The 25874-nt window shown below is 41.0% G+C and overlaps 1 protein-coding gene across 1 annotated transcript; it reads right to left on the reverse strand.

Moving 5' to 3' along the window:
* Positions 1-9962: 9962 nt before the first annotated feature.
* On the reverse strand, positions 9963-25874 carry LOC141564490 (cell adhesion molecule CEACAM8-like). Its single transcript, XM_074307024.1, has 6 exons — positions 25624-25874; positions 22607-22966; positions 16929-17040; positions 14304-14380; positions 11386-11439; positions 9963-10619 (listed from the first exon to the last, which is right to left on the reverse strand). The coding sequence occupies exons 1-6, from the start codon at positions 25685-25687 to the stop codon at positions 10588-10590; spliced, it is 699 nt and encodes a 232-aa protein (XP_074163125.1). The 5' UTR covers positions 25688-25874; the 3' UTR covers positions 9963-10587.

Below are 25874 nucleotides of genomic sequence, written 5' to 3' on the forward strand. Positions count from 1 at the left end.
CTTGCAAAATCTTCTGTTCCAACTTTTCCCCTCCTTCCTCCCCAAGATGGCAGGTAGTCCTATACATGTTAAATATGTTAAAATATATGTTAAATCTGCACAATTTTATTGACTTTCTCCTCATTCTTGGAACTCTCTTACCCTTTCTTCTCCACCTCTTGGCTTCCCTAGTTTCTTTCAAGACCCTTTTCTATTTCCCCCATTTCTTTATTTATTCTTGGTTTTGAATTTTTTTTATTTTTATACACATTGCTTTATGAATCATGTTGGGCAGAAAAATCAGATCTAAAGGAGAAAACCATGGGGAAAAAAAACAGATTTATATTCAGTCTCTCTAGCTATTTTTCTGGATGCAGATGGCATTTTTTTTGTCCAAAGTCTATTGGGATTGCTTTGGATCACTGTACCGCTAAGAAGAAACAAGCCTTTCATAGTCGATGATCACAGATTCTTGCTGTTATTGTGTACAATGTATTCCTGGTTCTGCTTGTTTCTCTCAGCATCTGTTTGTGTAAATCTTTCCAGGCCTTTCTAAAATCAGCTTGTTCATTATTTTTTATGGAGCAATAATATTACATTATCTTTATATACCCTAATTTCTTCAGCCATTCCCCAAATGATGGGCATCTACTCATTTTCCAATTTTTCCTACCACAAAAGAGCTGCTACAAACATTTTTGCACATGTGGCTCCTTTTACCTTCTTTATGACAAAATCCTCCCTTTTCTTGTTCCCTTTAATCATATTGAGATGATTTCCAATTGACCGTGTTTGTGCCATTTTATCTTGTTTGCACAGAATTGTTTGCATAGTTGTTTACATGGTATCTGAGAGGAAAGCTTTTTGCATCCTCTCCCCAGTTAGAACGTCAAGTCCTTCTAAGAAAAGACTCTTCATTTTTTGAACTGGTGTGCTCAGTGCTTAGCACAATCTCTAGCACACAGTGGCTGCCTGCTAAACAACTGTCCATTAATTGATTGAATATATGAAGGCTTTGGGGATTCATGAATGGGAGGGAACATAGGTCCCCACAGAGGTATGATTTAGCATGTGAATCGTGGGGAGTTTTCTAGGGCATAGAGACCCAAGATTACACAGTCTAACATCACAGAGCTGAACTTTGCATCCAAAATTCTATCACACTGCTTTTTTAGGAAATGATGCAAAATAAAATGTAAATGGATACCGACCCAAACACAAGAGACAATGAACTCTTTATTATCTGTGTGTAATATGTAGATGAGATATCCTTCTGCAAACAAAAACCCTTTCACCTATCATCTCTAGGTACCAGGGAGAAGTAGGATTGTAAGAGATGGAAAATGAATGGTCAAGAGTTTTTAATATAAAGAAAGAAGCTTACTTTAATGTGGGATATTGAAAAATAAAGTTTATTTCTAATGGAAAATATGCCAAAGGAAGGTATGTGGAAAAAATAATAATAATTTATAGAGCACTTAAAATCCTGGGAGACAGATGGTATTATTATCCCCCCTTGTACAGATGAGGAAACTGAGGCACAGAGAAGTGACTTGTCCAGGTTTACAGAGATAACAAATTTACTGGATTTGAACTCAAGTATTCCAAGCTTGGAATCAGAAAGAGGCATCTTCCTGAGTTCAAATCTGTTTCCTCATCTGTAAAATGAGCCGGAGAAGGGAATGGCAAACCATTCCAGGATCTTTTGTCAAGAAAAAAACCCCAAAAGGTCACAAAGAGTTGGATGCGACTGAACAATATTCCTGCCTCCAGGCCCAGCACTCTATCCACTGCTGTGCCTCTACCTGCCTAAGGAAACATCCCAGGAGATACCTGAAGAGGAAATACAGGAAGAAGATAATAGCATGTATCAAATGGGGTGGGAACAGACTAGAAGACGCCAGCAGAGTACAAACGAGGGAAGTATACCAAAAGAGCAGGAGGAAACACTTTAGAAGATGCCACAGGAGGACACAGGGAAATACACTCCAGAGTCTAGACAGTGAGTTTACAGCCTCATGAGGTGAGGGGTCCGGAAGTAACCTTGAACTCCCAGGAGGCTCTGGATGATACTGGAGATACCAGAGACCTTCCACTGACTGTCCTGCTAATTAAGGGAATAAAGAACTTGTGCCTGATGATAAACCAGAAAGCAATTATTCTCCCTCCCAGTAGTTTGGGTGAAGATTATTTCCTGTGAGAGAAATCATTATGAATAACCGCTGATTTAGGAAGATCCAGAATTAAAAACAAACAAACATACTCTGATAATGAGACTAGATTAGCTTTTTTGTTGAGACCCTCCTGGGTCTAGATAGCTATGTATTTCATTCAGATTTAGGTGGGGATAAATTCTTTGAATAGATTGTCCTAGGCGGGGGATGTGCGTGATATAATTAAAGTTCAGTCCAGCCCCTCATTGTAATTTTCATTACCTTGCATTTCGTTAATTGTTAACTAATCAGATCTAATGGCCACCCTCAGGAGCACCTGTGTGGACATATAAACCATGAGCTGGAACTATTTTTGATTTAAGTGAGAGAGAGTCAAATGACCATCCTTTTATTGAAGTGCTGACACAGTTAATAGAAATCACTGAATTATCCGGAAATTTGGGCAGCTAGGTGGCTGCACCAGCCCTGAAGTCAGGAGGACCTGAATTCTAATCTGGTTTCAGACATTTAACTCTTCCTAGCTGTGTGACCCTGGGCAAGTCACTTAACCCCAATTAACTCAGCGGAAGGAAGGAAGGAAGGAAGGAAGGAAGGAAGGAAGGAAGGAAGGAAGGAAGGAAGGAAGGAAGGAAGGAAGGAAGGAAGGAAGGAAGGAAGAATTATCCAGAAATGATGTGTCTCAAACTTTTAAATTTCCACCCTTGCCACATGGTGAGTGGGATGGCTCCCATTCTCTGCCTTATAAAGCTGATAGGGAGAGTCGGCACTTGAATTCCCTCTCTCCAAGTGGCCCCTTGGAACATCTGTTTCCTGGGTAAAAATAGACTTCAGCAGAAGGAGCTCCAGCTGCTGGAAGATTTTGATTTCAAACTTTGTTAGGAGCAGCGCACTCAGAGGCTTAAAAGTTGCAGGGTCCAACTTTTGCTCCTTCCCTTCCACTTGGGAAATGTGCCCGGCTCTATAATGTAAGCGTGTAATGCATTGAAGTCTCATGAAATTGGAAAGGAGATGAGCAACTTATGGGAATGGGGGCTTTAGCCATCTTGTAACTATAGCATTAGCAATTTTCATCCCTTGGAGAATCTAAGACACCAAAGGAAAGCTTGTAGCTCAGGGCGGAGGGCACCACCTAGCGGCTCATGCAGAGATGACCACATTCACAATTAATGGGTATCTAATGTGTTTCCAATTCTTTGCTACTCCAAAAAGGGCTACTAGAAATCTCAGAGATTTCCTTGGACTATATGACCTGGGAAAACCTTAGCCTCTGTCTGGCTCAGTTTCTTCAATTGCAAAATAGAAATAATGAAAACCCCTGCCTCCCACGGTGGTTGCAAGGTTAAAGTTGGATATATTATAAAGAGATTTTTACATCTTAAAGTACTGGTATAAATTGAGCGATTATAATTATTATTGTCATTATTGTTGTTGTTACAGAACAGAGCTGCCCTCTGGGTCATGGATGAATCTCTGACACATGGAATGTCAGCTCTGGAAGAAATCTTAAACAACAGAGAGAATATTAATCCTAGGAAGGATCTCATGGCACAAAATGTCTGCATGGAAAAAAAACAAAAACAAAAACAAACTCAGAACATCAGAGCTGGAAGAATATCGAAACATAGAACAGAGCAGGATAGCACTCTTGCTCCCAGAGGACTCTAGGAAATTTTTGGCCAGGGACCAGGAATTGGGATCAAAGACACAGGCTGATGATCTTGGTTTGACAGAGATAGAATTCTATCACCAGTAGGGCACAGATCACCTGAGCCCAAAAGAATAATAATAACTCATATGGAATTGGGTTGGTCACAGATCCTAACTGCTGATTGACCGGGAGCATGGCTTTTAAAGAAGGATAGATGGAAACAAGGATTTATTAAGTTCCTATTCTGGAGTAGGCACTGGACTAAGAGCTTTCCAAGTATCATCTTCTTTGAGCCTTAAAATTACCCTTATAATTTCAAGGAGCTATTGTTATAGAGATGAGAAAACGGAGGCATTTAGAGGTTAAGTGACTTACCCAGGGTCACACAGTTAGTAAATGTCTGAAGCTAGATTTGAACTTGGGTCTTGCAGTACTCTATCCATTATATCATCTGATTACTTCCTCTAATTTTTCTGACCCTCTCCCCCCTAGTTTCCTTCTCTATAAAATGAGAAGGTTGGATTGAGATCCAAGGTCACTTCCAGGATTAGATCCCATGATGCTGTAGGAATAGCAGAGTGACAAATCTAGTGCTACATGAATGAGAACCTATGAGCATTAGCATAGCAGAAAGTACATAGGATTTTCAGGGTGGCTACTGGCATGGCAGTGGATAGACTACTGGACTTGGAATCAGATTCGTCTTCCTGAGTGCAAATTTAGATTCAGATACTTCCTAGCTGTTTGATCCTGGGCAAGTCACTTAGCCCTGTTTATCTCAGCTTCCTCAATTGGAAAATGAGCTGGATAAGGAAAAAGCAAACTATTTCAGTATCTTTGTAAAGAAAACCCCAAAATGCAGTCACAGAAATTCTGCTCCAACTGAAATAACTCTACAACAACAACAACACAGGACTTAAAGTTGGAAGTCTTGGCTTCAAGTCTGAACTCTTGGTACTATGGTCCTTTGGGGCCTGGAAAATCCCTTTCTTCCTCTGGGACTGAGATTATTGTACTTAATGGTCTCTAATATCCCTCCTAGTTCTAGGTCTTATAACTCAAAATGTCACAGCCAGAATGGAACTGGCAAAATAAAACCCAAGACATGAAGCACAAGGGCAGACATATGGATAATCTAGCTGGAGCATTTCATTATACAGGTGGATCAAGGGAAAGGAATAGGCATTTGTACAGAGCCTACTATGTGCCAGATGCCGTGTCTAAACACTTTACAAGTACTATCTCATTTTATCCCCACAACTGTCCAGTGAGGAAACTGAGGCAAACAGCATCAAGTGATTTACTTAGGGTCACACAGCTTTAAAATGTCTGAAGGTGGGTTCAAACTCAAAAAAGTCTCCCTGACTCCGATTTAGGCACTCTATCCATTACTCCACCTAGCTGCCCCATTTAACATCTGCAGGTGGCTTAATCAGAGATGGCTTGTCAGATTTAGGGATTAAAAAGGATTGTGACTGTTGAAGTGTCAGAAATGCCAGGGTGTATATTTCAAGTGATGATACAGAATGTGTATCATCATATAGAAAGGCTTCTATAATATAAAGAGATTAAAATTTTCATATATAAAGATTTTCAAGCAGTAACTTTTAACTTAACCACATTGTCATAAGCTTTTCCAGTACATTATAAACTATGTGTTAGTTGTATTTATTAGCTAATTCGGTTAATTTATTAGATGTTGTATTAAGCACACTCAAATAAGATAAGCAGAGTGTGAGTATGTACATTTGCGTATGTGTATAAAAGTGTGTGGATTGGAGAATATCAAGGAAAATATTTCTGAGACATTATATTATAGCTATATTACAGTACCCCAAGTGCAACTTTATTTAATTAAAAATTATTAAATATGCATATCAACTAAGCAACAAAATTTCTTTGTGTTTCTGCTTCACTGGTATGTGATAATATTTACTTAGCATTAGATAGGAGAGCAAACTAAAATCTTACTGAATTAGCAAAAAGGAAAAAGTTACATCCTTTTAAAGCAATTTTTTTCAAGTCTGGAAAAAAAAACACTCTTTTTTTTTTAATCTGGAGATACATGTTTAAATGAACTTAAATAATACTATAACTAATGCTATAAATAAAATTTGTTCCTAGTAAAAGCAATTTTCCTATTTGTATGATGAAGCTTTATATTTAAGTCTGATTGTGTTATTACAAAAAGGTTCTGAAAAGGATTCTGGGATCAGCAGAGGGGTTAAGAAAGGAATAATTCTGAAAGACATTAAATAGGGACATTGAGGTGACAGAGAATAGAGCACTGGCCTTGGAGTCAGGACCATCTAAGTTCAAACACAGACTTACTAGTTATGTGATTCTGGGCAAGTCACTTAACCCTCATTGTCTCAAAAAAAAAAAAAAAAAAAAAAAAAAAAACCAGACAGAAAAAAAAAATCACATTGATAGGTTTGGATACTAAGGCTAAATAAATGGTTAAAATATTTTATTTCGGGGCAGCTAGGTGGCGCAGTGGATAGAGCACCAGCCTTGAATTTAGGAGGACCAAAATCTGGTCTCAGACACTTGATCCTGGGCAAGTCACTTAACCCCAGCCTCAGAAAAAAAAAAAAAAAAAAAAAGATTTTATTTCTAGAAATATATGAAACCATTCAGAATAATTCTAAACATTCAAAAGTTACTTTTCCAAGTCAATGTCACTACATATAGCTAATTGAGAACATCCCTTCTTTGGCCATACTAGTTAATGGAAAATGCTGTTCCACCAATTTTAAACTACTTGTAGCAAATATCCAAATGTTCCTGTTTTACATTAAGTTTTCCTCATGGACCAATCAGACTCCCAAGAAACTATTTTAATGACCTAGAAAAAATAACAACAAAATTCATATGGAAGAATAAAAGGTCAAGAATTGCAAGGGAACTAATGAAAAAAAACTCAGAGGAAGGTGGTCTAAGTGTACCTGATCTAAAGCTATATTATATAGCAGCAGTCACCAAAACCATTTGGTATTGGCTACGAAATAGACCGGTAGATCAGTGGAACAGATTAGATACAAAGGACAAAAAAGGGTACATCTATAGCAATCTAATCTTTGACAAACCCAAAGATTCCAACATTAGGGATAAAAATTCATTATTCGGAAAAAACTGTTGGGAAAACTGGAAATTAGTATGGCAGAAATTAGATATGGATCCACACTTAACACCATATACCAAGATAAGATCAAAATGGGTCCATGATTTAGGCATAAAGAGGGAGATAATAAATAGATTAGAGGAACAGAGGATAATCTACCTCTCAGACTTGTGGAGGAGGAAGGAATTTATGACCAGAGGAGAACTAGAGATCATTATTGATCACAAAATAGAAGATTTTGATTACATCAAACTAAAAAGTTTCTGTACAAATAATACTAATGCAAACAAGATTAGAAGGGAAGTAACAAATTGGAAAAATATTTTTAAAAACAAAGGTTCTGACAAAGGTCTCATTTCCAAAATATATAGAGAACTGACCATAATTTATAAGAAACCAAACCATTCTCCAATTGATAAATGGTCAAAGGATATGAACAGACAATTCTCAGAGGAAGAAATTGAAACTATATCCACTCACATGAAAGAGTGTTCCAAATCACTACTGATCAGAGAAATGCAAATTAAGACCACTCTGAGATACCACTACACACCTGTCAGATTGGCTAAGATGACAGGAACAAATAATGACAAATGTTGGAGGGGATGTGGGGAAATTGGGACACTAATACATTGCTGGTGGAGTTGTGAAAGAATCCAGCCATTCTGGAGAGCAATCTGGAATTATGCCCAAAAAGTTATCAAACTGTGCATACCCTTTGACCCAGCAGCGCTACTACTGGGATTATATCCCAAAGAAATACTAAAGAGCGGAAAGAGACATATATGTGCCAAAATGTTTGTGGCAGCTCTTTTTGTTGTAGCTAGAAACTGGAAGATGAATGGATGTCCATCAGTTGGAGAATGGTTGGGTAAATTGTGGTATATGAAAGTTATGGAATATTATTGCTCTGTAAGAAATGACCAGCAGGAGGAATACAGAGAGGCCTGGAGAGACTTAAATCAACTGATGCTGAGTGAAATGAGCAGAACCAGAAGATCACTGTACACTTCAACAACAATACTGTATGAGGATGTATTCTGATGGAAGTGGAAATCTTCAACATAAAGAAGATCCAACTCACTTCCAGTTGATCAATGATGGACAGAGGTAGATACACCCAGAGAAGAAACACTGGGAGGGGAATGTAAATTGTTAGCACTAATATCTGTCTGCCCAGGTTACATGTATCTTCGGATTCTAATGTTTATTGTGCAACAAGAAAATGATATTCACACACATGTATTGTACTTAGACTATATTGTAACACATGTAAAATGTATGGTATTGCCTGTCGTCGGGGGGAGGGAATAAGGGAGGGGGGTAATTTGGAAAAATGAATACAAGAGATAATATTATAAAATATATATATATATATATATAATAATAAAAAAAAAATTTAAAAAAAAACAAAAACAAAACAAAGGTTCTGACAAAGGTCTCATTTCCAAAATATATAGAGAACTGACCATAATTTATAAGAAACCGAACCATTCTCCAATTGATAAATGGTCAAAGGATATGAACAGACAATTCTCAGAGGAAGAAATTGAAACTATATCCACTCACATGAAAGAGTGTTCCAAATCACTACTGATCAGAGAAATGCAAATTAAGACCACTCTGAGATACCACTACACACCTGTCAGATTGGCTAAGATGACAGGAACAAATAATGACAAATGTTGGAGGGGATGTGGGGAAATTGGGACACTGATACATTGCTGGTGGAGTTGTGAAAGAATCCAGCCATTCTGGAGAGCAATCTGGAATTATGCCCAAAAAGTTATCAAACTGTGCATACCCTTTGACCCAGCAGCGCTACTACTGGGATTATATCCCAAAGAAATACTAAAGAGCGGAAAGAAACATATATGTGCCAAAATGTTTGTGGCAGCTCTTTTTGTTGTAGCTAGAAACTGGAAGATGAATGGATGTCCATCAGTTGGAGAACAGTTGGGTAAATGATGGTATATGAAGGTTATGGAATATTATTGCTCTGTAAGAAATGACCAGCAGGAGGAATACAGAGAGGCCTGGAGAGACTTAAATCAACTTATGCTGAGTGAAATGAGCAGAACCAGAAGATCACTGTACACTTCAACAACAATACTGTATGAGGATGTATTCTGATGGAAGTGGAAATCTTCAACATAAAGAAATACCAACTCACTTCCAGTTGATCAATGATGGACAGAGGTAGCTACACCCAGAGAAGGAACACTGGGAGGGGAATGTAAATTGTTAGCACTAATATCTGTCTGCCCAGGTTGCATGTACCTTCGGATTCTAATGTTTATTGTGCAACAAGAAAATGATATTCACACACATGTATTGTACTTAGACTATATTGTAACACATGTAAAATGTATGGTATTGCCTGTCGTCGGGGGGAGGGAATAGAGGGAGGGGGGGCAATTTGGAAAAATGAATACAAGGGATAATATTATAAAATATATATATAATAAAAAAAAATAAAAATAAAAATAAAATTAAAAAAAAAAAAAGTTTTCCTCATGGGTTTATCAATAAATATTGTTTGATTTCTTTAAGGAAAAAAAAGAAAGTCATGCAATGTAAAAATAGAAGGTATGAAGATAATTTTAAAAGAGAGAGATCTTTTGCAAAAGATTCCCAAATGAACAAGATACAATTTAATAGATGTCAATGTAAAGTGTTGTACTGAGGCTTAAAAAAAAAAAAAAAAAAAAAGTTGACAAAGAGCGAAAGAGGTTTCAGTCAGCTAAATAAGAAACCAACAGAGTGAGCTATGACAGGCAGGAGAGAAGCTGAGTCTTTCACCCAGACATGCTGGCTGCCCCACCCCTATCCCCAGTGTCTGGTGCCCTCTCCCTCTCCCATACCCTCATCATTTGGCATTTATTTTATTTTTGTTTGTCTATTATGTGTTGTGTGTCTGTCTCCCCACTCATTCAAAGAAAAGTAAACTTCCTGAGGGCAGGAACTCTTCTGCTTTTTGACTTTGTGGTCCCAGCAACTAGCTCTTGTACCCTGACACCTAAGTACAATATCTGTCGCATAGTAGATATTTAAATGTTTATTGAATAGAACTCAATGCCATCCTTGGGTTGAATTCATAAAAATAAAGTGCATACAACAAAGGAGATAATGGATCACTTTTGGAATTTAAAATGCTAGATCTGGGAAGGACTTTAGATAATTGGGCCTGGGAAAGGAAGGGGTAGCAGAGCCTTAAAAACAAAACCTAGAACATTAGTTTCCTTGAAATTCTTATGTTCTCTTTTTCTAAGGTTTCCTCCCCCCTCTCCCGGTTCTGCTCTCCCATCTTCTATATCCCAAAGCCCCTCCCAGATATTCCTTTCTGTGATGCTCTAATTTTACACAGTCCCCCTTTGCCATTGGACAACCGACCTCCAAATCTGAAGCCCAAGGCTGTCACAGGGTCTCCAGGAAGAACCAGGGCTCATTGCCACACCGAAAGCTCCTTGAGGTTCAGGTGGAAGCTCTCCGGAGATTTATTGAGCAAGTGCTCTTTTCAATCACAAAGTACTTTCATTGTGTGTCCCTGGGTCCCAAGTGAAGGAGGTCATTCCAGAAGAGAAAAAACAGGACCACTTCATTGAATTGGGGATTTCTCCTCTTCCTTAAGGGCCTGGAGTGTTGGCCAGACCATGACCTCATCATAAACATCCATTTTGCTGAGATCCAATGCCTGTGAAGAAAGGAGAGAGAGCTGAGGCTGGCCTTCACAAAGACCCAGAGTTGAGTCTCAGCTCTGTGAACTACTTCTTTTATAAGAATGGACAAATCGATTAACTTCCTTGATCTCAGGCTCCTCCTTCTGCCTCTTTGATCGGTGGCCAAGACAATAAATTCCTCCCCAAAAGTCCCCTAAGGAGGGAGCCCAGACCATACATCAATTGGATTCCTACTCAACTGTTGTCCTTTGACTTCTCCATCACGACCCCAGCCCCAACCCAGATCCCTCTCCTCCCATCCTTTTTCAGCATCCTTTTGTGCATTGTCTTCCCTCATTAAATTTGGTTCCCCAAAGTCAAAGACTTTTTGTTTTTCATGTGTACTCCAGCCCTTAGCTCAGGGCCTGGCACATATTAGGTGCTCAAAATTGTTTATTGGCTGACAGAAAGCAAAAAGATTGAGCTGAATTATAAGAATTCTTTATTATAGTTGCTCCAAATCCAAATCCAAAGTTGATTGAATGGAAATACGTTTAGAAGAACTGCACATTTTTAACTTAGATTAGATTGCTTGCTATCTATGGGAAGGAGAAGGAAGGAGAGAATTTTGGAACATAAGGTTTTTGCAAAGGTAAATGTTGAAAACTATCTTTGCAGGTATTTGGAAAAATAAAAGGCCATTTTAAAAAAGTTAATTAAACAGCAATATTGCAATGATAATCAATTGTGAAAGACTCCAGCTTAAATCCAAGATCTCTGACATTCTCATACTCACAGTACCTGGTGGGGGGCCTCCAATATCTCTAGAGAGGAAATGGATGACAAGCCTTCTCCCTGTGAAAAAATAAAAGACATGGGTAGCTCCACCCTCCCTCCACTCTCTCATCTCACCAAGACCACAGGGATGGAGTAGGAAAAAGGGCACCAATTTAGCAACTGACAATGTGGCAAATTCAAAAGAGCAGTGGCTCCTCAGTCAGAGGAACTGAGTTCAAATCTCCCCTCTGATACTACCTGTATGACATTGGGCAAGTCACTCAATCTCTCTGGACCTCAGTTTCCTGAGATGTAAAATGATGGAGATTAAATAGAATTTAGGGGTTACTTAACCCTTTTAGTGTCATAGCTGTCTCTGACAGTGTTGTAAAGTCCAGAATTATGCTTTTTAAATGTGTAAAATAAGATGCATGAGATTACAAAGGAAAGTTATATTAATCCCTGGGATAAATTCTGAGGCCTTGATCCATAATGCAGTGAAGGGACTAGAAAAAGCAAGATGGCAGTGGAGGTAAGACAATTCTCTGGAGTTAAGAATGGGGGGTGTTCTCACCTGCCCAGTCAGGGTCATACCTCGATGCCACTGATGGTTTTCATGCACCATATCTTCTCCACCTGGAGGGGAGAAATCCAGACAGGAAGTCCTCTCTGAACCTCAAGGACCAGAACTCACTCTCTCACTCTCTCTCTTCTCTCTCTCTCTCTCCTCTCTCTCTCTCTCTCTCTCTCTCTCTCTCTCTCTCTCTCTCTCTCTCTCTCTCTCTCTCTCTCTCTCTCTCTCTCTCTCTCCAAGATGAGATGTAAATTGCTAAAGGGGGAGCAAAGCCACTGGGCACACTTCCTTTTTTCTAGATTATTAGAGGAAGGAAGGAATATATCGGACATAAAAATGGTCATGGAGACTGGCAACTGCTTATCATTGTCATCAATGTCAATGGTGTGGCGGCTAGAGAATTATATTCAATCAGGAAGACCAGAGTTCAATACCAGCCTCGGATGCAACCTGGCTGTGTGACCTTCTGCAAGTTTGAGTGTCCCAGAGAACTCTCTAAGCTTCTCAGTTGTGGAGCGGGTATCAGCCTGCATCGATCGAACATTCCCTTGCCTGGATCACCAATGAAATCATAAGTGCCGAACAATGATGGCTGAACTTCCATACCATCTTAAAAGGTTAAAGAGTGTATCATACTTTTTTGATTCTTTGAGATAGCAAGAAACCAAGAACAAGATCACAAAATCCCAGAGCTGGGAAAAGAAGCACACGGGATGACAGAATCAGTATCCAGAAAAGATCTCGGTGGGTTCTTAAGTCCATTGTTTGAAAATTAGTAAGATGAAATGTCATTGGGGTAAATGAAGTCTTGCATTTGGGTACAATCAACTTTTCATTTCTTTCTTTTTTTTTTTTTTCTTTTTTTTGGAGTTGTGATGAATCAGTTTATTGATCAGTATTAAGTCTTTCACAGTTGATTATCGTTGCAATATTGCTATTCAATTAATTTTTTAAATGGCCTTTTATTTTTCCAAATACATGCAAAGATAGTTTTCAACATTCACCTTTGTGAAACCTCGTGTTCCAAATTTCTCTGCTTCCCTCTCCCTCCCAAGTAATCTATTGTAGGTTTAAAATGTGCAGTTCTTCTAAACATATTTCCATCCAATCAACTTTTTGAGAGAAAGATAGACAGACAAGAATTTGTCTAAAAAGATCTAAAGATTCCAGAGTGCTATGGTGGCCAAACGTCTGAATGGTATCTTGAATTGCATTAGGAGAGGCACAACTTCCCGAATAAGGGAAAAAACAAATAGTGTATAGACTCTGACCCAGACAGATCATGTTCTTCTGAGTGTTTTCTTTCCCCTATCAGATAGTAAGATGCCAGAGGGCAGCTGGAGGGACTTTCTTTTTCATATTTTTATCCCCAATCCTTAGCACAATACCTGACACATAGTAGGTATTTAATATCTATTTATTGGCTGACTTACTGACTGGAGCACTGTTCTTAGTTTTGTCTAATGAAGAGTAGAAGGTGTCCAGTGGATGACAAGCAGATGGCAATGGGTCTGGAGTCCACATTATATGAGGATTGGTTGTCTGTTCTGGAGGACAAAAGACTTGGGGAGGAACGGGAGAGTTATCTTCAGATATTTGAAGGCTGTTGTGTCCTAAAGGAATTAAACTAGACCTATTGGATTCCCAAGAGAATAGGATCAAGAGTCATAGACAGAAGAAGCCCAGTTTAAGGCTTGAGGTCAGGAAACATCTTCATGTCAATAAGAGTTGTCCAAAATGGAATGGGTTACCTGGGAATATATTTGATTGGAGAACAACTTGTCGGAGGATGTTATGCGGGCTTTTCTTTCTCCTATGGGCTAGAGGCGGTTCAGTGACAATTCCCATATTTCACTGGCACATCTTGGATTAGAAATCTAGAAAAACTCCTGACAGATGTTGGGTGGACCTGTCTTATGGTGAATGTACACTGGGAGCACATGGAAGGAGTCCATAGAGAAGCCCATAGAGAAGGGCTTTGTAGTGCTGTAGGAAAAGCCCTCATCAGTGATGCATTTGACTTGGTATATCTGCATTAAGCCGGCCATGAGTCACTTAACTATGGGAGTGTTCTCCAATAGCCTGTGACTTTATCTCTTGTGCAGAAGCATAGCCGAGTAAGTTCCAAGTTGTAATCAAAATCTGAAGAAGAGGGGACATGTATGAGCACCTCCATTTTAGGGGCAATGAAACTAGGGTTCAGAGAGCTTTGTGACTTGGTCAGTCTCAGTGAACGGCAGAGTTGAGCCTCAGATCCCAGAGACCTGATTCTAATTAAAGCATTCCTCCTGTTAAGCCACCCTGGTTACTCTCAGATGGGAAAGGGGCGACCCCAACAGACCCTTCCCTCCCAAACTCCCCAACTCACCATTATTCTGACTGATAGGATGGTGTCTTCGTCTTCGGACAGAATTCTGTCTCATGCTCCGGGAAGACCTGAGGATACTGGAAGGGATATTCCCGATGTCAGTATAAAAACTGCCCTCCATTCCCACCAACCCTCCCACGCCCATGCTGCCAAAACCAGGGGCACAGCCAGGCCAGTACATCAGAGGGAGAGCTTATCAGGGCCAGCAGTTGGTTGGCAGGGACATGGGCCAAACCTCAGAGAATAGGAGGAATAAGGAGCAAGCGGATGAACAGTGGGCAGTGGGAGGTGGCAGGAATTTCTGATAGAGGATTGGAATTCTGGGGAGTCTGGGAGCAGGCATAAAAGCAACCAAGGGAATGTCCGTGGGATGGAGGCCAAGGCATGAGAGGAATCAACTGAGAGGATGAGACTAGCAACATGGAAGCAGAGTAAGGCATTGGGATTATCGGGCAAGAAGCAGCCACAGACATGAAGATGCTCTCAGGGAAACTGTGTAAAAATGACAAAAGAGGAGGAGTGCAAGAAAGGAAGCAGAATCAAATGAGTCCAGCCAGGAAACCGACTCAGGCAGTAACAATATCGTAAAACCCAACAGCTCTGAAAAGCTTGGGAACTCGAATCAACGTAATGAGCAGCCATGGCTGCGGAGTCCAGCTACTAAAGCCTGTGGAGTCCAGCTACTACGGCCTGCGGAGTCCAGCTACTACGGCCTGCAGAGTCCAGCTACTACGGCCTGCAGAGTCCAGCTACTACGGCCTGCGGAGTCCAGCTACTACGGCCTGCAGAGTCCAGCTACTACGGCCTGCAGAGTCCAGCTACTACGGCCTGCGGAGTCCAGCTACTACAGCCTGCTCCTCGCCCACCAGCAGGGTGCTGGATACACTCAAGGAGGGTTTTCAGATGTAACACATTTGGGATGATTGTGCTTGACTCTGCTAATTTGTAACAAGGAGTTTTTTTCTTTTTTTTTTATCAGGGAATGAAGGGAGGAAATAATGTTGCTAAAAAAAAAAAGGGGGGAAGAGAATTGAGGAAACTTTTTTTTTTATATTTATGTAAACACAAAGGAGAACAGAACGAAGTTCAGAACCAGAAGCAGGGAGGACTGCTTTGGAAGTAACATGTTGACTTTATTAGCTACTTTTTAAAAGAGAATTGTGATTCTCAAAGAGATAGAAGACACTTTCCCATCCATTTCTCTGCAGAGGTGGGAGGAAGGCCAGGGTCCAGTGGAATATTACATATGTAATGTTGATGGTTGGGATTTTTTTCTATTTGCAATATCAGTGTTTTTCTCTGCTTTCCTTTTTCTTAAAAATAATAATAATAATAATAATTCTTTGGGGGCAGTTGGGTGGCGCAGTGGATAGAGCACCAACCCTGAAGTCAGGACTCAAATCTGACCTCAAACACTTAACCCTTCCTGGTTGTAGTTCCTGGTTGTAACTTGGCAAGTTACTTAACCCCAATTGCCTCAGCAAAAAAAAATAATAATAGGGGCAGCTAGGTAGCTCAGTGGATAGAGCACCAGCCCTGAATTCTGGAGGACCTGAGTTCAAATCTGGTCTCAGACACTTAACACATCCTGGCTATGTGATCCTGGGCAAGTCACTTAACCCCAGCCTCAGGGAAAAAATAATAATAAAAATAACGATAATTCTTTGTTAAAAGGAATATTACAAATAAAGGATATATCCACCCACTGCTGGAGGGGAGAGATTTAGAGGAAATTTTGGGTAATGTAAAAACAATACTAGTACAAATTTACTTGTTTAAAACAGCAAATTATATATAGTAGAGATGTGTAGTTTGCAAATAACCCTCCCTCTGTTCTATTTTGAATATGAAAATGCTCATTTTTTGTTAAATTCAAAATTATATATTATAAATCTGTATTGTTTCACCTTTCTGTATATATGTGTGGATGCACATATATGTTACATCTGTGTGTGTGTGTGCAGGAACAAGTACATGTATATGTTTATGAAGTAGACAGGAATCTGGACAGTTCACACAAGTAAATCAGGTAGCAGGAAACAGGATGAGGTTCAGTCAGCTCTGAAAAGATGAGGTGGGGCAGGGAACAACACAGGGGGCCAGGGAGGTATGTTCAGTATGGCATCATGGGAGTTTATCTGTAGGTAAGTGGGAACAGGTAAATCTTGAGGGCTGGAGGGGTAGGCATGGCCCCCATTAGAAGCACTGAGTCAGAGTAAGCTCGTCAGGAAGGCTTAGCCAGAGGATGTCTCTGACACACTACGAAGGAGGTGTCCCATTGGGGAGCACATGGGCACAGCAGCTCAGGGCTTTAGAACTGGGCCTTGGGAGGCTAGGCAAAGAATTAGAGGCTAGGGCAGGACTCCATTCCCCAGGAGGACAAGGCACCAACTTCCCAGGAATTGGTGTCAGTCAAGGTTTGTGACTTGGGCTAACGAGGTGGGCCTTATCCTTAGCACTTGGCAGTAAGGTCAGAGACCCCAAGAGAGACAGAACTGATGATGAGCCCTTTGAGGATTTAGTCACCAAGGTTTTTCACACACACACAGACACACACAGAGACACATACACAAGCTGGGTTCATCTCTGGGGGCCAGCACAGTCCATTTTCTAAGAAATCCTTACCCTCGAGTCCGCTTGAAGAAGAAGTAGCCCAGGACACCTGTGACGACCCCACCAGCCATTGCTCCGAGGACAATACTAGCCACTAACCCCAAGTGAGAAGACTTGGGAGAATCTGCCAAGAGAAGAAAGGGGCAGCTTGAGACTGGAGCCAGAAGACCCAAGGCCTGTAATTTATGGTGATGGCATTCAACCCCTCAGACCCAGAGAGAAGAGGGGGCTCACCTCACTCAAAATCCCATGACAAGTCTTGCTGAGCTGACCCCAGGTGTTTGGAGGACACTTTGTCTCAGCTCAGTAGGGAGTAAAGGCAAAGACTGACCTGAGGATGCTCATATTCTGTGAGGGGAAGGAAAGACAGGGCTGCAGAATACCAGACAGAAGGGCCTTTGGGAGAACTCTGGGAGAACTCTGGGAGGTTCCCCATGAAAGAGAGCTGGGGGTGAGGGAGGTCTGCAGGTGGGCATTGAATGCCAGAGAATTCAGCAAGGAGTAGCTCAATTCTGGAACTAAGCAAGGAGTTATATACATGGTGGAAATGCAAAAAAAATGCAATGGAGCCTCCAAGATTCAAAATTATTAAAAAAATAAATAAAGAAAGAAAGAAGGGAGAGTGTCCTGAGCTCCAACATGGAGAAAGCTGGGACTTTAGAGAAGACAGAATCAAATTGAACCTTGAAGATACCAGAAAGTCAGAGAGAGGTGAAGTGTCCAGAGGGGACCAAAGGCAGAGAGAAACAAAGATGGAGCCCTGTTCTCCAGTAAAAGAATTGCAGAGAGTGGCTGGAGGATAGGAAGGACAGAGAACCAGCTGGCACCCATTTGGCAACTTCCATGTGTCAAAATGAAAAGCAGAGCAGAACAGGAGCAGAGTCTGAATAGCTATGTGAGGCAGTGCACAATGTTAGGTCTGGGGGCAGGAGGATCATGTTCACCTCAGATAGTTCCAAGGACTCTGATCCCAGACAAGTCACTGCTCTTCTGTCTGCCTCAGGTTACTCACCTCAAAAATAGAGCTCATATTAGCATCTACCTCCCAGGGTGGTCAGGAAGCCCTTAGCAAATAGGAAGTGTTATATAAATGGTAATAGTAGTGGTGGTGGTAGTGGTGGTAGTGTAATAGTAGTTGTAGTAGTAATAGCAGTAGTGTAATAGTAGTGTAGTAGTGGCAGTGGTAGTAGTAGTAGCAGTAATATTAGAGTAGGTAGTAGTAATAATAATAATAGTATAGTTGTAATAATTAATAGTGGAGTAGTAGTAGTAATAGTAGTAGTAGTGTAGTAGTAATAATAATAATAGTATAGTAGTGGCAGTGGTGGTAGTAGTAGCAGTAATATTAGAATAGGTTGTAGTAGTAATAATAATAGTATAGTTGTAATAATTAATAGTGGAGTAGTAGTAGTAATAGTAGTAGTAGTAATAATAATAATAGTATAGTAGTGGCAGTGGTGGTAGTAGTAGCAGCAGTAATATTAGAGTAGGTAGTAGTAATAATAATAATAATAGTATAGTTGTAATAATTAATAGTGGAGTAGTAGTAGTAATAGTAGTAGTAGTGTAGTAGTAATAATAATAATAGTATAGTAGTGGCAGTGGTGGTAGTAGTAGCAGTAATATTAGAGTAGGTTGTAGTAGTAATAATAATAGTATAGTTGTAATAATTAATAGTGGAGTAGTAGTAGTAATAGTAGTAGTAGTAATAATAATAATATAGTAGTGGCAGTGGTGGTAGTAGTAGCAGTAATATTAGAGTAGGTTGTAGTAGTAATAATAATAGTATCGTTGTAATAATTAATAGTGGAGTAGTAGTAGTAATAGTAGTAGTAGTAATAATAATAGTATAGTAGTGGCAGTGGTGATAGTAGTAGCAGTAATATTAGAGTAGGTAGTAGTAATAATAATAATAGTATAGTTGTAATAATTAATAGTGGAGTAGTAGTAGTAATAGTAGTAGTAGTGTAGTAGTAATAATAATAATAGTATAGTAGTGGCAGTGGTGGTAGTAGTAGCAGTAATATTAGAGTAGATTGTAGTAGTAATAATAATAGTATAGTTGTAATAATTAATAGTGGAGTAGTAGTAGTAATAGTAGTAGTAGTAATAATAATAGTATAGTAGTGGCAGTGGTGATAGTAGTAGCAGTAATATTAGAGTAGGTAGTAGTAATAATAATAATAGTATAGTTGTAATAATTAATAGTGGAGTAGTAGTAGTAATAGTAGTAGTAGTGTAGTAGTAATAATAATAATAGTATAGTAGTGGCAGTGGTGGTAGTAGTAGCAGTAATATTAGAGTAGATTGTAGTAGTAATAATAATAGTATAGTTGTAATAATTAATAATGGAGTAGTAGTAGTAATAGTAGTAGTAGTGTAGTAGTAATAATAATAATAGTATAGTAGTGGCAGTGGTGGTAGTAGTAGCAGTAATATTAGAGTAGGTTGTAGTAGTAATAATAATAGTGTAGTAGTAATAGTTAATAGTGGAGTAGTAGTAGTAATAGTAGGAGTAGTGTAGTAGTAATAATAATAATAGTATAGTAGTGGCAGTGGTGGTAGTAGTAGCAGTAATATTAGAGTAGGTTGTAGTAGTAATAATAATAGTATAGTTGTAATAATTAATAGTGGAGTAGTAGTAGTAATAGTAGTAGTAGTGTAGTAGTAATAATAATAATAGTATAGTAGTGGCAGTGGTGGTAGTAGTAGCAGTAATATTAGAGTAGGTTGTAGTAGTAATAATAATAGTGTAGTAGTAATAGTTAATAGTGGAGTAGTAGTAGTAGTATAGTAATAGTATAGTGGTAGGATAGTAGTACAAGTAGTTGTAATAGTGGGAGTTGTTGTTTTTAACAGAAATGTAGCTGGGAATCCCACCTAGGAGTGGGAGGGGACGCATACAGAGAATACTGTTCCATATTTCAGGCAGGGTCCTGCAAGGCAACATTTCAGCAGTGCCATGGTATGGTAGACAGAGTATGGGACTTACAGTCAGAAAGAACTTGGTTCAAACCCACGCAGACACGTTTACCAGTAAGTGTTTAATAAATGTTTCTTGACTGACTGTTACTAGTTGTATAATCCTAGGCAAGCCCCCAAAACCTCATTTTTCCCATCTCTAAAATGAAATTGTTGAATCCCATTGTCTTGAAGGTCCTTAAATATATAATCTTATGCCCTCTGAAACAAGGGGGTTGCAGGGGAGGGGGACACCACGTCAAGGAGGCAGCAGAAAGGGAGCAGAGTAGTGAGGTCTAAGAGGGATGAGAAGTTTGTGGTGGAATGCAGGCTACAAGAAAGGTTCAGGACCTTTGCCATGCTGTGTAGCATGGGACTAATGGAGGACCAAAAAGTGTGGGAAACTGAGGGGAAGAAGTAGTTCCCCTCCTCCCAGTATCAGTACCCTAGGGAAAAGCCCCATTTGTCTCACCCTTGTCAGAACTATAGATTAAAATAATGGGAAAGTTGGTGGCCGGAGGTCTCTGAACAGAGGCCAGAGGGGAGGGATCCAGCCCCTGGACAGAGAAGACAAGAGAGAGCAGGGACCAGGAAGCCAGAGAACAGGCTAGGGAAGGAATCCACTCAAGGGAAGATGGGGCTCGGACTCAGGTGAGAGAAACCCAAGCTGTGTCTGAGCCTCAGTCAGATCCCTGAAAGCAACTTTCGGGGTGTATCTGCTTTAAGGGCTTGAAGCTGGATGGAGAGAGCCTGACTTGGAGGAATCATTTGATTTGGGCCAGCTGTGGGGGATAGCGCCAGCCCGGTGATTTCACTGGCAGAAAGAACTCCTGGGTGAGAAGCTCCCTCCATTAGTGCAGGTCAGCAGCTTCTCTCCAGTCTACAGTCTTAGAGAGTTACTTGGGCCCCTCAGAATTGAGGTGATTTACCAAGGGTCACACGGCTCAAATGGTTCAGAGGAGGATTTGACCCAGGGCTGCCCCTAATCTAATGGGGGGAGTCAAGGTTTCTGATTTGAGAGTTTCCAGTTTCAAAGAGATGTTCTGTCCCATATGCCTCCTTCTCCACTTCTGCCACTACCAGCCACCTCGTATCTTATACTGAGATTGCCTTCATCCCCCACTCTGAGGAAATGGCACCCTCCAGTCATCAGATGTTTGCGCCTGAGACAAAGCCCCAGTTGTCTGCGCGCGCGCGCACACACACACACACACACACACACGTCCCCAGGTGGAGGCTTTTACAGCCAAATGATCTGTTTAAATCCTGCCTCAGATAACTACTTAGCTGTGTGACCCTGAACTTTGCCTCAGTTTCCTCATCTATAAAAATAAGTTTAATAATAGCCCCTAGCTTCCCAGTCAGGGCAGCTAGGTAGTTGAATGGATAGGCTGCTGGACTTGGAATTAGGAAGACTTATCTTCTTGAGTTCAAACCTGGCCTCTTTGCCAAGAAAACCCCAAATGGGGTCACACAGAGTCAGACATCACTGAGATAAATCAACAGCAGCAACAACTGCAGCTTTCCAGAGTTGTTGTGAAGGTGGGGTGCACTATTTCTAAAGTGCTCTACAAATGCTAGCCCTGCGTCTCTGATTCTCCAGCCCCACCATTTTTTGCTTGAAGGCTCCTCCCAGTTTTGATGTTCTGCAGTTCTGAGCAGAGCACTGGACCTAGGATTAAAATCTGATTTTAGACACCTACTGAATGTGTGACTCTGTGCCTCAGTTTCTTCATCGGTTTAAAAAAAAAAAGGATTGGGGCAACTAGGTGGTGCAGTGGATAGAGCACCAGCCCTGAAGTCAGTAGGACCTGGTTCAAATCTGTCTTTAGACACTTAGCACTTCCTAGCGGGGTGACCCTGGGCATGTCACTTAACCCCAATTGCCTCAGCAAAAATAAATAGATAAATAAAAGGATTGGACTTGGTGGTCTTTGAAGTCCCTTCTTTTTAAATCTGTGGTTCAGTGATCTTCTAGATACCTGGCCTTGCTCAGAGCCCCTCATAATTTATGGGGCAGGTAGGGTCTTGAGCCAAAAGAAAGCATCATGAGATGTTGTAAGGTGACTGAGGGTGGTATGCCTCATGCTACAGCCCCTTCCAGCTTTAAGCTGCCTCCTCGAGGCTGGGAGGGACCCTGGGTCTGGGGCCTGGGCTGTCTAACCCCAACTGCCCTACTGCTCACATGCATTGCTTGGGTCTCCTTTGAGTCTCTCTTTATAAAGACGGGAGATGGCGGGGAACGGAAAAGGCAAGTCTCCAGTTTCCTTTGCTTCCCTGGGCTCATTCTCACCCCTTCCTGATGCAGCTAGGGAGAAAGTCCTCTAGGGCTCCCCACCAGCACCCCTCCCCTTTGAGAGTCTGGGACACAGCAGATGCTCAATAATTCTTTTAACATATAAAGAGGAACTAGAACAAGAATTCCCCGCCCTTTCTTAATTCTTGCTTTTATCCTCAGCCAATCAATCAGAAACATTTATTATGGACTCACTTTGTTCTGGGCATTGTGCGCCATTACAGATAGGAAGACAAAAGTTGGAAAGGCCCTTCCCCTCAAGGAGTTTACATTCTCTCATAAAAGGCCCCATCCAGGAGTTCTGCCAGGAGTCCACAGGGTGCCTCTCCCTGGTTCTGAAATCCACCCCTATCCCTAGACTCTAGGAGAGACAGAAGGAGAGAAAAATCCCTGAAATGGGTTGGATGACTTTGATCCCTGGGAAGGCTCTTACCATTGATTTGCAAACGTCCCCATCCCAGTACTGGCTTCAACTTTGTGATGGCGACTTGTACGACGTAAACGCCGTCATCATCGAAAGTGAGATTGGTGATAAGCAGGGAACCGTTTGGAAAAACGCTCTCTCGGCCGGTGTGGTTGAGTCCTCGGGTCTGCTCTCCCGACTGGACTATGTAGCTCACAATCCTGTTGGACTCCTCTGTCATCTGCCGGAACCAGGAATAACTCTGAGGCTCCTTCAGGATCCCTCGGACGGACAGAGTGACGTTGCTCCCGATTGACCCATAGGAAGGAATAGGTGCTATGCTCAGCTGGGCCAAAGAAGCTAGCTGGTTGGAGCAGCTGAGGATTGTGGCTGGGAAAGAAGGGGAGAAACACCAGATCAATACCACCCGCCCCCTTCTAAGCATGTGCTCTATACACAGCGAGAGGCGAATAAGTGATTTTTCATTCATTCATTCATCTTCCTAAGGAACCAGGGAAAAAGGAAATAGTTTGAACTGTGATAATTCCATTTCTGTCATTAATTATCACTAATCATTCATGTGGTTTTGCTCAGATATGAAAGGAGATACCTTGGAGTTAGGGATGGAGATGGAGGGAAAAATTATTCTTTGTCCCCATTCCAGAGAAGGGTGGGACCTGCCACTTGTCCTTGGGACATCTCTCAGAGAGAACCAGCTCTTCAGAGTCAACCCTATCCTGGAGTTTCCACCGGACTGAGAACGTGTAGCCAGAAGCCCCGGGTGCCAATTCCAGCTCTGACACGTAATACTTGATGTGGAGAGACTCTATGCTGGTGATGTGGTCCTAATTAAGTGACTCGTCTAGGAATTTAAATGAGGAAGACCAGGATTCAAATGTGCCTCAGATATTTACTGTCATCCTGGACATGAAAAGGTGCACCTGGGGCTCTGGGCCCTGAGCCAATCATGGATTAGGGGCTCTAGAACTGGCTCTGTTCCTTACTGGCTGTGTGACTTTGGATATGGAGTTTAACCTCTCTGAGTCTATTTTCCACCTGTAACATGAGCTGGACTAGATGGACTAGTTCTAGGATTAGGATCTCTTAAGATGCTTTTGTCCAATCTCTACATCTTGCAGAGGAGGAAAGCGAGACCCAAGTAGACGGAGCATCTTTCCTAAGGTCATGGAGTCAAGCAATAAGTCCTTGAGAGTCAGAGTACTGCCCAGATACATCTGAAGCCCAAGGACTTCCCCATTCTCAGCTTTATTATGTCTTTAAGCTGGTCCCTGATTTCCTTCCTTACTTCTTCCCTCTCTCCCTTTTTCTCTAATACCTTTTTTTCCTCTCTCCCACCCTTCCTCCTTCCTTTCTCCTTTCCTTTTCTTCTTTCCTTCCTGCCTCCCTCCCTTCTTTTTTCCTTCTTTCCTTCTTTCCTGTAGGAGAAAAACATCCCCTCTTCCTGCCTGCTTTAATAAGGATCCCATTCAAAGTCTCCCACTAAGGAAGCAGCAGAATGAGGTGGAAAGAGCTATTACTCAATAATCAGAGGATCTGGGCTCATTATTTTACCTGTTATTAATAATATACAAATATACATAATTCTATATTATATCTAAATATGATTAACACTCTATAAGATGCAAATAATACAATTTGTATGATTATTTTATATATTAGTAATATATAAATATAAATAATCCCATATTTTAAAAAATATAATATTATATATAATCATAAGTAGTCCCATTTGGAATTACCATTTTGCCTATCAACACTTAAGGCAAAGCTTCTTAGATTATGAGTCATGACTCCAAATATGTGAGAGTTGCAAAACATTTGACAACAAAAGTATCCAATATGTCTTTCTTTCTTGATGTGATTTCATTCTTTATGCGAAAATAAACAAGTGCATCCATCTTATCAGTATGCAAATTTAATGTCATCTTTAATAAGTGGTAAAATTATATGTATGCCAGAGTTGTTTTAAAATAAATTTTCTTATGATTTATTCTCAGTAAATGTTTGATTTGTATACCTATTTTGCATGTCTATGTCCCCAGGGTCACATAAAAATTTCTTGGGCGAAAGGGGCCATAAATAAAAACAGTTTAAGAAGCCCTGGCCTATGAGATTTGATCCATGTCATTTCCCCTGGCTGACCCCTCAACATCACAGAGCTAGTAAATAGCAGAGCTCAAACTTCAACCCAGATTCTTGTGCATTTTTGAGTGCTCCCCAGAGCTTCCTTCACCATCTCTGAACCCCGGCTGCGTAACCCACATCACCATGACGCTCCCAAGTCATCTTTATCCTCTCTCCCCTTCCCCTCTAATTGTGGGGGCAATCATTTGATCCCATCATTCCTGGGAAGGGCAAACCATCAATCACTTCATGGCTCCCTTCACCTTCCCCAGGACTTCTCTGAGCAAAAGCCTTTTTTTGGCTATTGGGAGTCTATATATGTTATTTCTTCCTATTAAAATGCATGCTTCTTGAGGGCAGGAACTGTTGGGGTTTTTGTACTTGTATCACCAATGATTAGCCTAGTGATTTTTACATGATTCTTCGTGATCCCATTTGGGGTTTTTCTTGGCAGATATTGGAGTGGTTTGCCATTTCCTTCTCCAGCTCCTTTTCCAGATGAGGAAACTGAGGAAAACAGGGTAAAGAGAGTTGCCCAGGGTCACCCAGGTAGGAAGTATCTGAGGCTGGATTGGAATTAATGAAGATGAGTTAGTCTGACTTCAGGCAAGGCATTCTCACCAGGGCACCACCTAGCTGTCCATTCTGGTACATAGTAAGTGGCTATTAAGTGCTATTTCTATCATTCCTTCCTTCCTTAATTCACCCCCAATCCTAAAGGTCCCCACTTCTCCACCCTTATCTTTCATTTTACAGCCTGAGCAAACTGAGGCTCGAGGAAGGAAAGACCACACGGCTCCTACTTCAGGTCACAAAGTAGACAAGGAATGGGTCAGGCCCCAGAGGAGGGACTCCGGAGTCCTAGCCCATGTCTCAGCCAATCATCCCACCACCTCTCTCACCTGTGAACAGGAATCCCTTCCAACAGCTCGCCCAGCTGTGGGGAAGGTCCCAGGTCATCTCCATGGACCCACAGGCTCCTCTGCTGAGATTTCTCTCCTGCCCTGCCCGCAGAGCAGATGCTCCTCTGCCTCTGTCTCTCTGGGACTAGTCTTGCCTCTGGTCCACTCCCCCACTTGTTTAATTCCTCAAGGTCAGGTCACACAAACTCTTTAAGCCTTCCAGATCTTGGTTTCCTCCCCCGCTGCTGGAT

Source organism: Sminthopsis crassicaudata, chromosome 3, assembly GCF_048593235.1.
Source record: "Sminthopsis crassicaudata isolate SCR6 chromosome 3, ASM4859323v1, whole genome shotgun sequence".
NCBI lineage: Eukaryota > Metazoa > Chordata > Mammalia > Dasyuromorphia > Dasyuridae > Sminthopsis > Sminthopsis crassicaudata.